The sequence below is a fragment of the Thermobia domestica genome, chromosome 13 (genome assembly GCF_964235325.1).
Source record: "Thermobia domestica chromosome 13, izTheDome1.hap1.1, whole genome shotgun sequence".
Taxonomy (NCBI): domain Eukaryota; kingdom Metazoa; phylum Arthropoda; class Insecta; order Zygentoma; family Lepismatidae; genus Thermobia; species Thermobia domestica.
This window is the reverse complement of record NC_137466.1, coordinates 198,972,407-198,989,851: the sequence shown is the minus strand read 5'-3', so window position 1 is coordinate 198,989,851 and position 17,445 is coordinate 198,972,407. Positions and strand designations below refer to the sequence as shown.

Here is a 17,445-nt window from a genome sequence, read left to right as displayed (position 1 = left end):
GCGGATTCTGACCCATCATCGATGTGGTAGAAGCAGTGTTGTGATTCATCGGATCATGTAACGTTGTGCCATTGCTTGGCGCTTAAATGACGATAGGCATGTGTGTATTCCAATCGTAATCGACGATACCGTGCTGTTAACATTGATATACGTGTGGGACGTCGGCTACGGAAGCCAATATCTAACAGTATACGGTGAAATGTGTACTCACACTCGTACTTTGTCCACTGTTAACTGTGCCACAGTTTGCTTCCTATCTAGTTGTACCAACCTCGACAGTCTCCGACGTCCGATATCTTTATAAAGTGTAGCCTCCCCACACCTTGTTTGGTGATTTTAGCGTCCTTTCCTCACCTTTGGAAAACACTAATCAAGTGAACTCGCAAACGCACGAAGAATCGCGTTGTTTCGGACATTCTAGTTTCCAGCAATCTGGCCTCAATCAAACTCCAACATAGCGCCGGACTTCCCCATTTTTTGCACAGGCATCACACTTCTGATGGAATGAGATCCCTGTCACCCTCTGGCGAGTGGTTCTGTTGTTTCCCGTGCCCTAACGTCAGAATAACAGCTTCGAAAAGTAACGGGTGGTCGTAATGTATTGGCTGATCATTGTATAATCCGTGGGTAATATATAAAGTAGACGATCTAACAATATTGTCAGAAGAAGATAAACAACAGCTAGTAAATACTGTGCTTAGACATTCATAATCGCCAAATTTTATGATAAGAAGAAAATTCACAATTATGGCGGAGATTACAGCATGCCTCATTAAATACAAATATAAAGTGGTATGGCTTAAGTGTGTAAGTAGCGAGAGGGATATGTTTGTGAAGAATGACAAAGACTTCTGTGAAGTGTAAATGAATATAACATAATCACTGTTCTTTGAGCTCCAAAAATGATTGGCACTGAAGACAATCTAGTCTGAATGTTTGATAAATACTAAGTAAGACAGGTTTAAGAATAAAATACCAAGGCAGGGTTTTATGTGACTTTTTTAAATTAAAAATTAACATTAGTATTGCCAACATTGCTTAAATCAGTTACTATTAATAGGTGTCTAAAGTTGCCTCGTTTCAATTATAACTTTGAACAGTGATAATTTATTTTTGTTTGCATTATTTTCATTGAGTGTTTGTCATATTGTTGTAAATATATTCTGTCGTCTAATTTAAATTTTAAGACGAAAAGTTTTGTTGTACCATAAAGTTTGAAAGTGTTCGAAGTTGACCCAAGTTACGGTAAGGAGTAATATATTGTTTTTTTCTTTTTAGCTCAAGAGCTGACTCGATTTGATGTATCACATAAAGTAGACGATTCCAGTGGTTCCATTGGTCGTCGTTATGCTCGTACGGATGAAATTGCGATACCTTTTGGTATCACAATAGATTTCGATACTTTGAAAACACCCCATTCGGCCACTTTGCGAGAACGGGATGGAATGGGACAGGTGCGGATACCGGTGAGTATTAGTTGTGTTTTATGTGCTCTTGTAGATAGCCCATGATAGTTTCTGTAAGTCATTTGTGAGTAATAAAGATTAAAAGATTCCCAGTGACACAAAACATTCTATCCAAAGTGAAGTTTTCCATTCATGAGAAAAACACCTGCATGATACCCCGATTAGGATTAGGAATCATATTTCTGAGCATTCAGCACCTACGGCGTGTCAAGCTCATCACGTATAAGGGATGGCGTCCCTTGATGATCACACTACCCGGAAAAGTGGAGAATAGAGGAAGCGGGCTGGGACCTGTATGTTAGATACCATCCCAGCATTTGCGTGGTGTGTGAAAACCATCACAGAGACAGCTTCTTCCGTTTTCGGTGTCACCACACGTGATGGCTACATCAAAGCAAAATTTTAATCTAGAGGACATATGCCGACATTTCGAACAAAACGTGACTAGAGAAGATTAAAAGAAAATCTTGGCCTGCGCCTTAGTAAAATCATGGTTGCCAACATAATTTGGGATGAGTAGGTGGGTGAACCTCGCAGTCCAGCCACCTTCTCGTAGTGAACTTTGGCTTATTTTCAGAGCATAATAAGCTATGAAATTAAGTGAAGCGCAGGATAATAATTGAGGAACTGTTAGCAGTTAGAAAGCCACTTTTATGTCGGAAAACTTTCGAATAAAACTTAGCTAAAATCAATTGGAAAATATCAATAGAAAAAAAGGCACTTTTAGCCTCAAATTGACAATTTTTGACCAAAAGTGGAAGCAAACAACATAGGAAACCATCTCTAAGGCACGAATTTAACATATTTTTCATAAACAAAAACGACCAGAATGCAGAAAAAATACATACAATAGCCAAATAATATTTTTTTTAAATGGTGTGCGTGTTGCATAACCAAATCACTATCAAAACTTCAAGGTCGCATCGCGCCACCTAAACGACCTCCAAAAAAAATCTTTTTTAAAAATCAGACGTCTTTTTGGTCACAAATCGCCAGTTTTCCTCACTACTTACCTTAACATTTCGAAAAAAAGGAAGTTTTTTTTTTTTTCGATACACCCAAGTGTGGGGGGCCCAATTGGGAACAATTTTGGAGGCTACATTCCTAGTCAACTTGCACTGGGAGTGCCCAAGGTCTACAGAATAGTCTGTTACAGACTTTATTTCTGTGATTGAATGGAACACAACCAAAGTGTAACTTTAAAAAAAATGCATGCGAAATAATAGATCAAGCAGATGTAAGCTACATTTTATTAACTTGCATACCCATAAATGAGTCTTTTTTTATTTGTGTATTTTTTTATTTTTATTTTTATTATTATTATTATTATTTCTACAAAGTCTTTTAGAATTTTCTCCTAAGTTCAAGCACTTGCTAATTTCAAGTTCGGTGGACAAATTTTACCAAATTGTGCAAGTGTTCTTGCTGAATTGATGATCTAAACTAAGTTTTGGTGAATTTTTAGCTTGGACAAGTTCGTTTCGTCAGACGCCACAATCACTGGGATTGTCAAGAAAAGCGTGTATTGCATCGTGTTCTTGTGTATTTGACAACCGAAAGTAGATTACACTTTAGCATGGAGCCCGATTTGAAGCAATCAGTTCAATTAACTTAAATCTGACCCTGCCTTTAGTTGTTTGTGATAACATGAATACCGGTTTATTTCAATCGGAAGCCACCTGAATACAATTGGTTTATTTTGCAGACAGATTGGAATAATGCGGATTTGTCAAATCAGTCATTCAACGGGAAAAAAAAAAAAAAAAAAAAAAAAAATAGAAGTTTTTCGTGACATATGTTTCAGTTTATTTCTGTTCGGTCATAATACATTGTACAAAATGTAAACATGCTTCATCGTTCAAATTAAAGCTAATCTCTAATTCTTTTGTTTCAGTTGGATGTTTTGCCTGGTGTTGTTCGTGACTTAGCGTATGGAAAGACTACGTGGGCTCACGTAGAGTCCAAATACCCAAAATTTGAACAGCAGGAGTCGACTCAAGCTGCTTGATATCGTGGTGCATAGAAGATTCAAGATGCGTCTTTAGAGATAATTCTGTTCCTCCTGACGGTGACAGGAAGCACTGAAAATAAACTGGCCATGTTGTACATAGATTTGCGGCTTTCGAAACACTCTTCCGGTGAATTGTTTTATATTGTATGTGAATGATTGAGTACTTACAGTCTATTTATTTAAGTATACGAATAAGTGTTGAAAATGTAGTGTTTTCTTTTCCAATCCAATCCAGTTATAATGTCCTCTTTTTATTTAAACTTTGGGGAATGTTCGTTCGTATTAACACATAATAATGAATAGATATATATAACGTGGGGCCAACAAACAAAATTCTGCTTTGTTGTGTAATAGTATAAGTTATGGGGTCCAAGTTGTTTCAGGAGATTTAGTTTTTTGTGCTTCTGGACGTAGACTTCGAAGTCCTAGTCACTATTTCGATATTGTTACCAAGGTGCCTTATCCTCGCTTTATACAGTATTAAAATAAAATGTGAAGCTGATAGGTAATGTTAATTAAATGGCATAGGATTTGTATTGTTGGGAAAGAATCTGTAATTTGTTTTCACACACATGACTGACATTAACCTTTAAAGGAGCACATTGAGTTACGGTGCTTGTTCACCATAAAACTCCCTCGGCGGGGATAGAGATCGAATCAGGAACCCCCACACGTCAGACGTGAGCGCTCTACTACTGAGTCACCGTGGCTCTATCTACATTTTAGCACCGTAGGTTATTATGGGCGTAAAGTACATGCTTTGTAGTACATTTAATTGTTTTTTAAACTTAATTTATTTACCGTACCATAACAGTGAGTGACATGGAATTTCTACTGTAACGAAATAGACGTTGTTAATATCACGAGTCTCTCATTATTTGGAGCTCCCAAAGTCGTTGAGTGTAGGTGCTAATTAATTTGAAAGCTTCCTCTTATCATAATACTTCCACAGAACTTTAAAGGCAGTGTTTGTTCCACATGGCTACCGTTCTAGGTAGACTGGAGTGTAAATTTAATTATATTTTCTGACATATGGAAAATTCTTCATTAATGACAAACTTCGATTACTACGTAAGTATTTTTAATATTTTATTGTTTTTAATAATCATACATATGGAAAATATTTTGTTAAAATATAGTGTGGTAAAAGACAATTGTGACTTTCGTTCAATCCTCAGTAATTTTTTTTTTTTTTTTTTTTTTTTTGTATGATTTGAGATATCATGGTCAGCATATAGTTGAACAGTTGGACATATTCTTCTACTGATTCATTTGGGTAATACGGTAACCAGTTATTTTCTTCTACTTTGTATTCTATATTTACTAAAACATGACGAAAGTATTCATAAATAAAGTCACATGAATGAGAAACAATTGTGTTTAAATAGTTATTATGCGGATAGATACTTTTTCGACATTTTGATCCGAGTAATAAGAGTTGGGAGGTGTTTTTCATATTAATTAATGCATCAAACACGATACATCTTTTTATTTAGAGTGCCAAGTAGACTCTATTTACAACGAAAAAGATGCGGAAGACAAAGAAATCTGTAGTCTATTAAGGTAACTAGCCTTTGAACACAAGAATCATGAAAACAACTTGATTGCCATGTTGTTAATAATGAATTCGTTTGTCTTTGTCGTGCTTAGAAGTATCGAGAGGTCTCGCATTTATGATCGAATAGTAAAGGAAGCAAAATATATAGTAAAACTGAATTTATTATGCTTGTTTATTTATCTGTGAAAATTTTCAAACACTCGTCTGTTTCTTTCATTGGTCACGATATATGGAGAAATCAAGAATTTTAGGAAACCTAAAAATAAACCAAAAGATTGCGATCTTGGCTAATAATTAGTTTTTAGATCAGGTTTTTTATATATATATATATATATATATATATATATATATACGGAATAACCACATCATACTGGGTTAACTGATAGTTTGAGTTTGGCTACACTATATGTAGTTCTCAACATAAAAGGCATACAAGAAATTTTTTTATTGAAATATATTGGATTTTTTTATAGAAAAAAATAAATAAATAAAAAATAATGCTGAGAACTCTCATTCCTAATAACCAAAATTTAGTGTACAAAAATTATAACTTCTTCGCAAGAAAACTGAGTATAATCAGTGTCTGAGAAACACTTTAACTAATTTCTCAAATATTGGAACGCACAAACTTACATATACATATATATATATATATATATATATATATATATATATATAAAATGTAACAAGATTTTTCACAGGTTAAATATACAGGCATAATAAATTCAGTTTTATTAAGTTAATGTGTCAGGCATTCTTCTTACAACTACTTGACAATATATTTTTTAGAAAAATCTCTGTGTTTTTTACTTTTGTAGCGTCAGCTATATTTACTTATTTGATTCCAACGATCGTTTCACTACCTTAACAGCCAACTTCGAGGAGTATCTCCTATAGACTCTTTGTAAATACAAGTGTAAAACAATATTTATTTTTACATGATAAGTGTTTCATTTGACCAAAATAAATCAGGCAGTTATTTAATACATGTACCTTCGTGTTGTTCTGTACATTCATTTGTTATTTTCTATGAGTTGATGAACTATTTCACGGAATATAAGTGAATTTTATTACCATAATGAAGATGATCTAATGAATAAACTTTAGACCTCGAATTTGTAAACATTATTTGGAATTGATTTTTGATTAGAATACTTGTTACGTACTTCGTTAATTATTGTATTGATAATTGTGGAATGGTATTAAAGAAAAATTTTGTAAAAATAGTGTACAGTTTTATTTATAGCAAATATTATATATACTTTAATACAGTTAAAACGTACTATACAAACAAGCTAATAATACAGAAACATACATTCTCACGGTGAAATACCCTTCACATGTACAGTAAATTCTTCATAAATAAGTCACCAGGCTTTTAAAAAAAAGCACAACTACAGTAGTTGATTTTGATCACAGCCTATTTATAAATAGTTGTCCATTTCCTCTTAAAAGCACATTCCATCGTGCATGTACATGATACCTGCAAAGATAGAGTAAAATATTAAGTGATCAGTGTTCCATAGCTTTATGAAATGCATATTTTCATAGGTATCCACAAGTCTCTCTCCCTGATTAAAAATAAGTTTCTCAAGCTTTTAAAACTGAGAAATGAAAACACCAAATAACTGTAGAACTTTTAACTAGTGCCTAGGTACAGTCCGCAACAAAAAACCTGCAACATGAGCATGTAAGATTATTGTGAAACTACGCCTAACAGCGCAAGGAATCAACATAACGTCTAAGTGGCACGAATCACGCCAGGAGAAACCTCGGCGTTTGTTTAATAGCTTCTTGTTACACCCAGAATCGATAATTCTCTTGACAACTGAGCTTCACGAAGACTATATAATATTGTATCAAAATTTTGAATGATAAAGGTAAATACAAAAGAAATTAAATAGATCTCAAGATTCAGAAAAAGTTTTTTTTTGAATATGACATGAATATCAGTTCATTACCTCAATACATTGGTGATTGTTTAAATCTTGTACTAGTGTACGGGAGTAGAAATGATTTAATCTGAGACAAGGGATAAAATCATTAAATTACTTTATGTGTTTATTGGGTTTCGGTGATGAGATAGAGGATAGATAAGTATCAGCGTATGTTCGACGGCCACTGTAGTGTCAGAGGCCGTGGAATTGTTGGTTTGGAACTTAAAATCTCTTTTCAGCATCGAGACATTGGCCTACAGCGTAGTGTAGGATTCGAACCACATGAGCTCCTATCAGGAATCAAACCAGAATCTCTCGCACCGAACGTAAAGGTATTAATGTTACTCTATCTTTTATCTAGAATACCAATGTCAGAGTTTAATTTCAAATTTTTCTTGCTTATTCAGAACTTAAATATATGTAATCGTTCCAAAGTTATTGAGAAGAATATATTATTTTGTTGGCGACTGCAAACCTTGAATCAAGTAAATTATAGTCGAATGTATAACCTGTGGAAGTTATCTGCTTCTTCTCCTTATCTGTTAGTCGTTCATCAGATATCAGAAGAACGGTCTCGGGTTCGATTCCCGGTGGGGACACTTGGTCGAAAAAGTATAAAAAGCTTTTTCAGGCCAGCCATCCTGAATGAGGTTTTCCTGGGTTTTCCTCATTCACACCAGGGAAATGCTGGGATAGTACCTAACTTATAGGTTCCAGGCCGTTTCCTTCCTTCTCTTTCCCCGGATAGTGTGCTCGCCGAGGGCCGTCATCCCTCAAACGTGATGGGCTAAATGGCAGATGCCGAAAGGCCAGAAATCTAAAATCCTAAATCAGATATAAGAAAAATTATAAAATTTTATGTAAAAGCATAGGGCAACTAACTTTACCTCCCACAAACTTGTAGAATAAATTAAGACTAAAACTCACTTGGATCTGATTTCGAAGCGCACCACAGCGCTTGAGGTGATACGTAAGTAATGCCATTGGAAGCACAGACTGGATTTCCAGCGTTGTCCAGGAAAGGGTAGCCACGGAACAAGCATGGATCATCCTCTTCTGTACAGGGACCAGAATGAGTGTGATGAAGATCTGGAAACAGATGGAGTTGCGTGAATAGTTTACAAGTCATAACATATAAATAATAGAAATAAATAAATGCGACATTCACTATATTAATTGTCCCTAGAGCACGGGAAATTGAAGAAAAAAGAAATATCTACAGTGCTGCTTATCTTTTGGCGCACCACATTTTGGAAGATTTACAGGTAAAATTTAATACTTTGCATGAAAAGGCATTTATAAAGAACAAATTTCTTCAAACGATAGAATTAAGTACAAAGTAATACCCTGTATTTTATGTTTACAAGTGTACAGTTACTAGTGTAAAATCATTACAAGTGCTTTACCGCGGATAAAATACATGAGTACGGTACATATCAAAGATCACTATTAGAAATATTTTCCACCGCGGTATATTTCTGCACAGTGTACAGAAACTGTATTTTATGTATACAAGTGGAACGATGCTATTATAAAAGCATGACAAGTGCTATTGAAACTCGTATCATTGCCAAAACCTACTCGTTTTCACTACCCTCACTCTCGCGTATGCCCACCTTCGCTGACGCCTACTCTCCGGACGCACCCCCTTGTTAGCTCTTTGGTCTACAGATTCGCCCTGCTCTGACTCAGATAGCATTCGTGCTTTTTAGTGGTCACCTAGCACAGGTTGTTCTGTGTTTTCTTCACTATAGCTTTTATGCATACATCCAGACGCCGTATTTGCACGCAAATCGTAAAAGAATTGTAATTTTTCAACAATTGTTCATGATGATTCCCTTGAATTTTATCTATGTCATGTGAGATATTTTCATGTCGACCAGCGCAAATCATTTAGGAAACAATAAGAAGGAAATATAATTTTTCAACAACTATTTCGAGTGGTGCGCTAAAAGTACAGTATCTACATTCCGTGTACACTAATTTTTCAAGTTATATAACTATTGTTTTCAAAATTAGTTCGTGGATCAAAATAATAATGAAATGATAGAAAATTATGCTACAGTTACAATACTGGTAAAAATAGACTGTGAACATAAGCAAATTGTTAGATTTTTTTCTTTTCTTTAGTTATTCAGTTCTTTAGTTGTTTTAGTTTCAGCTTTATGGTAGAAGAACATGTTTATTCAAAACACAATCAGATGTGAAAACTATATAAATAGTTAATATTTCAACTTAATTTAATTGGAAGATATTTTACTTTTCTGTGGTCCACGATATTATTCGCTGAGGCTTGATTCTGCTAGGGTTAACTAATGCCTTTAATTAATAGTGGTGCCATTAATGTGTCTCAAATAATCTATAATCAACAGACAGAGACAGTCTTAAAGGATTTCCCTTTTTTGTATTCATATTATGCAGATGGTATCTAAAATTGAATACAAAGGGCCATGTTACCAGCTTAATACGTACAGCGTATTATTTATAGTTCACTCCAGTCACAAAATGTTGTGTTGTTGAATCAGTTAGTTGATAAGATGTTCAGTTAGTTGATAATGAACCCTAGATTATCCGAAGTCTTTCATTTGTACGTTGATAACTATTTTGACTTTTTGAAGATTGTGGGGTTGCCCAAAATATTCTTGATGCTGTAATGCTAATAATATACAGAGTGTTTGAAAACAATGCCGACAGCGTTTGGAAGGTGACTCCTGACATCAAGATAAGACGAAAAGTATAGACCAACCTGGGTGTACAAATGCTTCCTTTCGGAGTTATAGACTACAGAAAACATGAAAAAATGAACTTTAAAGATCCATAGCTCCAAAACTATGGAAACTACAGTAGTCGGGTCAAGACTTCACTTAGGAACTGGTATGTGCGCTATCCAAAAATACATGTTTCAAAATCCTAAGGTACTCACGCAACAATTTTTTTATAGAGAAAGTTTGGCTACGAGCATATAATTTGAAGTACTCACTAACTACCTCTATAAAAATTGTTGCGGAAGCACCACAGGATTCTGAAACATTAATATTTGGATAGGGCACATACTAGTTGCTAAATAAAGCCTTGACGTGACTTCGGTAGGTCCCATAGTATTGGAGTTATGGACCTTTAAAATTCATTTTTTTCATGCTTTCGGGAGCCTGCACCTAGATTGGTCTATACTTTTCGTCTTATCTTGTGTCAGGAATCACCTCCCAAATGTTGTCGGTGTTGTTTTGATACACCCTGTATATGCAATCGAATGTCCAATATGACTACAGAACAAAACACTTGGCTCTTAATTAATGTATTGAAAAAAGTGGTTCTTAGATCTGAGTTGTCAAATATTATTTGTATATTTGCCAAGACAAGTAAACCACGTCTCCTCATTCGTGGAATTATAAGCTACATTAGAAGCATTATTTCTACTTACGTCTTTTGGTTTCAGCAGCACAATAAAGTTCTTCGCGGTTTTTGTACGTAACTCCATCAGTTCCACAAACAAGATACTCTTTAGCTGTTTCTATCATTCTGCAGTAGTCGAAAGCTCCACATTCGCCCTTGTATTCAACTTTCAAGTCTGTCAAAAAATATTAAATATAGATGTTTTAGTCATTTAATATGTTTTTTTAATACATACTAATTTTATTGATTATATATCATAATGTAAAATCTAGCAGTGATTTTAACTACCAAACGAAAGACTCATTAAAACAAGTTATACTCTGTGTTATTATAGTAGGTTATGATATTAAACAAATAAATTACCATACTTTACATTTCATACTCAATAACTAGTTCTCACATTATATACTTAGTCTGAAGTCATTGTCTGCTATCTACGAGTATTCTGTATTGAAACACAGATTGCGATCCTGGTAAAATCTCTAAGACCACGCACAAAGCGTGAGACAAAGCATTTTCTATATTGTAATGTGAAACGTGCTTGTGTTTACAAACACCCAACATGTGCTTGTATTTACAAGCATTCTACACGTAGTCCTATTTATAGACGACCACTGCATTTTACTATGAAGTACTACCGTTGCAGACGACGGAGACAGCAGCGACATCACCAGTCACATGACGAGGGAACAGCAGCGCCACCGCCTCACCTAGAGCGCGTATATAACCGAGAGGATTTCATGGACAGCTACCAGTCTCGGCTGGTCAGTCCCTCCGTTAGCTTGCCTGGAGTTCCAGGAGATACTCAACCCCCAAAGCTTCTAGTTTGCTTCGGAACTCTAGGCTTCCTTTCTTGCCGCTTAGCTTGCTCAGAGCTCTGTCGGGATTCCTAACCTCAGTCACCTTGCTTGTTTCAGAGCTCTGTGTAAATCCTGTCCTAGACTACTCGGACTTTGGGTAACCTTTCCCAACCTAGAGAAGTTACATCATTGTAATATTTCTGTAAAATACTGTTTATAGAGAATTTTTATAATAAAAACTTGTAATGTGAAACGATTCCCGACTAATTTACTCTACCAAGCTCTACCTAACCCTAAGCAGGGAGAACTTTACAATATCTTCGTTGATGAATGGTAAGTCAAGCCTTTGGTTGTCTTTGATTAAGGGTACGATTATGGCATTGCTGGATATTATGGCAAAACACACAACAATCTTTTGCAGGTATATGGATCATTTTGTCATCACATTCGGTCGCTGAAATACCAGACACCATGTTTATTCGCATAATCATCCAATATAACACCATATTAACATGAAAAACATAGAACTGTCTGACTTCGTACACATCGGTCAATGAGCGAGCACAGAATAAATTCCTCTGTTATCTACTTCTTGTAATGCTGACACACCCTGCATACAATATGAAAACGCTTCCAATTCATGGACAAGTGTCTATACAGACGTTTTACGCATACCAGTTAGCAATACCTTATTGACTTGTTTAAAATGGAATTGTTGAATATAAAATAAATTAACACTGTTGTTAAACAAGTTTCAGCATAAAACGAAATACTTAAATTCGTTTTTCATCTCGAAAACTACGCATGAGATTCTATTCTGAAGCATGTCATTTTGTTCAGCTGGATGTCTTCTATCGATTGATGCATGGTTAATAGATTGTATTTATTATTTCATTTTCCCTAATAGTAATGCATATACTACTTGTAATCGTTTGATCTAATTTTTGGATTTTTTCAAAAATAAATATAATGATATATGTTTTATATAATTGTTTTACTTTATTAGAAAATAATCATGTTATTTCTAAAATAATCATCTTATTTTCTAAGATTATTTAAGATACACACTTTTTAAAATAATATAATTATATGCATATAATAGCGTAACTTATCAAATCAATTACTCGCGAGCTAACGTGCAATATTGAAATGACATTTTCATATAAATGTGACTAAATGCACTTACTTGGTTTATCTAAAATGGAGCACAAGAATCTATAAGGATTATTGTAAGTGACATTATCTGATCCACAGACTGGATTCCATTCGTAGCGTTCGATAGCTTGCTGGCAGATTTTCTCTTCTTCCATAAGTAATCGTACCTCATCCACCGTGCAAGGTCCGCTGTGCAATATTGTTAGATCTATAAAAGAATGATCAGTTTGCATATATTGAAATGTGAATTAATTGTTTATTCTCTACTTCTACCAGCTTCATAAAACACAGGATTCAATTATATTACTCTTTAGCTCTTGCTTTATAGAGTAACTAACTAAAGAAAATAGCATACTTAGTATTCAGTCTCTGTGAAATATACTGTAACCAATCAATTATTTTTACTTTTATTTTTTATAATACTTTAATTTTAAATTTAATATCGCTTGTGAAAAACAAACAAACAAATTGCTGCACATAATTCCATGTTAAACAATCTATTGTAAAGATGTTAAAAATTATTATATAATCTCGTCTATGAATTCGCTTTATGTGCTAAAAAAGACAGCTTAACTTACATAATGAACTTCCTCATTATGTAAATCTCACACTAACGAATTTTATCGTCTAAACCAAATTCCAATTTATACATAAACCCAAATTTCTAAGTCAATCTTTCAAGCACGTAGCTCTCATAAACAACAGGTACTTTAAATAATAACCTCAACAAAAGTAATAATATAAAACCTTAAAATACTTCCAAAATAATACGATGTATAGCCAAATTTTACATAATACATTGTTTCTATATCGCTCTAAAACTAAAATTATAAGTCAACTTCAAACATCTTCATGAATATCTATAAAAGTTCAAAAAATAACAGTTACTATCAAATAGCAACCATCTCTGTAAACTTCTACTACATCAAATAATTGTACTAAAATTATGTTTTAAGTGACCATGTTGTTAGTCACTTCAATTAAAAATAAACAGGTATGTACTTACTTAAAATATGTCAATTGCGGTACATATCACATCACATAAACACTTCACAAACACCATAAAACAACAAGCAATCAAAATTATTAAAATAATTACACATTAAATCTAGTATCTTTTATTCACACCTAAAATTATCACATTTTAATTCAAGTCATAAAACTTTACTATCAAAAATTATAATTAAAAAATGTGGTTACGTTTAGGTAACTAAAAATTTCTCACAACGCAACCCAAATAATATTTCGTAAATAAACCAAGAACATAACCACATGGAGGAAGACGCGTTAGGCTTACGCCTTTATAATGATTCTAGATTAAAATAAGATTTTTTTAAAAAAAGAGTGAATATATAAGTAATTTATGGATATGAATAAAAACATAATCATATACTATCTTCTTTCGGTGATAACCTACCTGAAAATATTTTACAATGGTTTCGTGTACACTTTACGAATACGAAAAAATTAAAGAACTATGAGAACCAACATGTTTCAAGTTTATGTAAAGTAATTTCTCGTAAGACTATATTACGTGAGTCGAGTCGTACAATATATAAGTTATCCTAAGCTGTAAAATAATTATTTTTTAACATACATTTGTAAATTATATATATATATATGTAAGTGGGTCCTTCCTCACCTCTGCACGTAATCCACATTGAGAGTCAGGCATTTGTCTCACCGTTGCATCAATTTGTCCAAACCTTTTGCAAAAAATCAGGGCCCTGGCTATTTAGCACTCTCCTCACACCACGCTTCGTTTCTTCGTGTGTTTCGAAACGTTCACCTTGCAACGCAGACTTTAACACCGGAAAAAAGATGGAAGTAACTCAGTGCTAAATTAAGGATATATGGAGAGTGGGGCAGCCATTCCCACCCTAATTCTTCAATTTTGTGTCTTGTTTGCGTGCTGAGTGAGGATGGGAGTTATCGTCAAAAAGAAGAGACCAGGTCGCTTATGTTCATTGCGCTTCCCTGAAGAAGAGTTCAGGTTTGACATAAACGACCTGGTCTCCTGTCAACTGGTGATGAAGAATTGAAATAGAATTTGAGAAAAGTGCTAAATAAGCAGAGTCCTGATTTTTTGCAAAAGGTTTGGATAAATTGGTATAACGGTGAGATAAAATCTCAATCTGAATCTCAATGGAGATTATGTGGAGAGGTGAGGAAGAACCCATCTATAAATATAGGTATAGTTTACAAATGTATATTAAATAATATTGTTTTACGGCTTAGGGAAACTTTGAACGACCCACGTATTTAGACTTTCAAACCAAAACATAAATTCTAGTAGACAGTAAAAAAGATCACGCAGTAAAATGTTTCAGTTTGGTCCGGTAGATGTCAAACGCTGAATAATGTTTGCCACCATCTATGTAACTTCTACTACCATTGTTTGCACAGTGGAAAATGAAATGAAATCTTTAAGTTTTACGTCCCACGTTTATGCCGGTTAGGCTAAAGGAGACGGTGATTATGAAAAATGAATGAAATGGTGGAATGAAGAAACAGAGGAATCGGGAGAACCCCGAGAAAAAACACGAGTACGGTGTTTGTCCACCACAAAGGTGGAAAATGGGATATGGATAGCCACGGTTCCCCGTGAAGATGTTAATGAATCGAACTCGGCTGAGATAATCGATCTACGTAGCTATCTTTTGCAAAAGATAAAATTCAAAAGTTTGCTTTCGTTCAAGAGTTATCATGTGGAGTAACGGACGAAAGTAAGTCTCCGTTTACTCGTTAAGATGTTAACGGATCGACTCCGTTTCCGTTCGAGTTATCGTTTGGAGTAACGGATTTACTAACATTATAATATAGGTCCCAGTCGCGTGATTGTAATAAAAACATCTAATGTGAAAGTGTTTGGACTACTATTTACATTTTAAATCATTGGTATCTTACATGTTAATTAATTATATAAGGAACGAACTTTGTTTTCTCATCATAATATGGTATTTTCCAAACAAATCTTATAATTTGGAAATAATAACTTACTTTTATTGATTTCCTTCTGGCACTGAACTTGACGTGGACTACCATAAGTGATTCCATTTGATCCACACACTGGTGTATACGTGCCATCAATGTAACAAGGTTTGCTTTTCGTATTTCGTTCGCAGATACCATTATGCTGGAATTCGTTGTCTATAAAATAATAATAATAATAATAATAATAATAATAAATTGTAATATATAAATTTGCATCATATTAGTTAATAACATTTTAAGTTATTAATATGTCGTTAAACTACGTTTATTCTGTAGTACATTTTGTATTCGTCGTGGAATTGAGGCTTATAATTGGTGAATCGTTTCCAGAGAATAGTGCAACACAGAGCAGCACCAGTTCACACTTCATATTAGACTAAGTTACAATACTAATTTTAAAAAAATCATGAAGATAGCTCAGTGTGTATGTATGTATGTATGTATACCTTGACAATCTCAAAGAGCTATGTGACTATATGGAGATATGGAGATAAGAGGAGATATATGTATATGGAGATAAATGAGAATTGTGGGTAGTTATACTGTGTCTTCTTATTTTACTTCACCATAAAGTTTTTATTCTTTTATCTTTCTAAAAATAATTAGGATGGGAAATAGAATAAAAAATGGAATGAAACTTTATTTAGTGTTAGATTTATGTTCTTTAGGCTAGAAGAGAGGATAATAACGAAAGAAGTGTGGAATAAAACTGGAAAAATAAACAGAAGACCACGAAAACCAGGACCATCATATTGTTTACCACAAACTTACATTGTTTAAGATCGAACCAAGAACGTTTTGCACTAGAGGTTTACCATGCCCGACCCATTGTAACCCTTATGATGAGAACAATCGAAGCAATGATGTCTATGACGATGATGACTGAACTCGAACCTGATGATCACAAAAACATCATTTAAACGAAAATGCAGGAAAGATAAATTAATCAGAAGTTCCACACAATGAGAACCTCACTGATGTTTGGAATTCTATTGAAGAAGCCAGGCACTTTTAAGATCCTATATATGAAAAAGAAGTTTATTGACATATAATTTTGCTTGAATGACTATGAACAGTGTCAAACTAAAAATGTCAACAATATTTCGAATTTTGATAGACGAAACATCTCATCCTGGGATCATCAAAGTAAGAAAAGCTTTTAACAAGGTGCAAACTTTCAAAATGTCAACTAAACCGAGATTAATTATGAAAACTTGACAACATAAGCATGAAAGATCTACCTCTTAACGTATAGTTGTTGCTTAGAAGGTTTATGTATTGAAAGCTATCATATTTAGACTAAGACACGCCTTTTTTTCCTAAAATTACTTTTGTAAGGAGCTTGTAAAATGTCGAAAAGTATCGTGTAAATTTTATTGTGTTTATTTCTTTGTAATATTTGTTATTTGATTAGCCAGTCTATAGTATCAAATTTTTGTTTCGAGGAACTCAAGCATACTAATATTGGGATAATATTTTATATTTCATTACTTGTAGACAATCGTTGTACCAATTTTTGTATAAATCTTGAAACAAAAATTGTTATTCCTAGTATTATCCTAAAGTTATAGATGAAAATAAATTTGATTGAAGCATATATTATTAATAACTCAAAATAGACAGTGAATTACATGCACCAGGATTAACTTTAAAACAACTTTCATTTTAGTTTAATTTTGAATAAATCATGATGGATCCCTAATAATTTTTAGGAGAAGAAAAAGAAGTCTTGTGCATCATAGTTAGTGTAAATCGTATATACTAATGCAAATAAACATTTAAGAAATATACATGGAATCTAAATTATTCCATAGAAAACCAAGGACATCCCATAAAATACACAATACAAAAAGAAAAAATACCAAAACTTATTTTTACTTGGCGCACTCTACACAAAATCCCACAAAACATAAGAATCAATATACATAATTATCTTCCTGACGACATTAAAAATGACAATGATCTAGTGTTAATAATAAAGTTTATTACAATCTTACAATATTCCAATTTTTTTTAGTGGCACTCAAAATAAAAGTAGATATGGAACTAGTAACTTCTAAACTATTCAAATGAATTATGTGTGGTATTTCATAAGGAAACACTCAATTCTAACAGTAAAATCATGAATAAA

At 33.6% G+C, this 17,445-nt stretch overlaps 2 protein-coding genes across 3 annotated transcripts in view; one reads left to right on the top strand and one right to left on the bottom strand.

The window, feature by feature from the left end:
• Positions 1-6,261, top strand: part of GlyRS (glycine--tRNA ligase) — a 56,344-nt gene extending 50,083 nt beyond the window's left edge. For both annotated transcript variants that reach the window (XM_081737222.1, XM_081737223.1), the window contains 2 exons: positions 1,279-1,466; positions 3,361-6,261. In XM_081737222.1, the coding sequence (XP_081593348.1) occupies positions 1,279-1,466; positions 3,361-3,474 (302 nt within the window). In that variant the 3' untranslated portion in view covers positions 3,475-6,261. The remainder of the gene's footprint in view (positions 1-1,278; positions 1,467-3,360) is intronic.
• Positions 6,249-17,445, bottom strand: part of LOC145668940 (serine protease inhibitor dipetalogastin-like) — a 45,666-nt gene continuing 34,469 nt past the window's right edge. The window contains exons 6-10 of the mRNA XM_081737224.1: positions 15,321-15,470; positions 12,352-12,528; positions 10,394-10,540; positions 7,900-8,061; positions 6,249-6,518 (exon numbers count right to left, since the gene is read on the bottom strand). Coding sequence (XP_081593350.1) covers positions 6,484-6,518; positions 7,900-8,061; positions 10,394-10,540; positions 12,352-12,528; positions 15,321-15,470 — 671 coding nt within the window. The 3' untranslated portion in view covers positions 6,249-6,483. The remainder of the gene's footprint in view (positions 6,519-7,899; positions 8,062-10,393; positions 10,541-12,351; positions 12,529-15,320; positions 15,471-17,445) is intronic.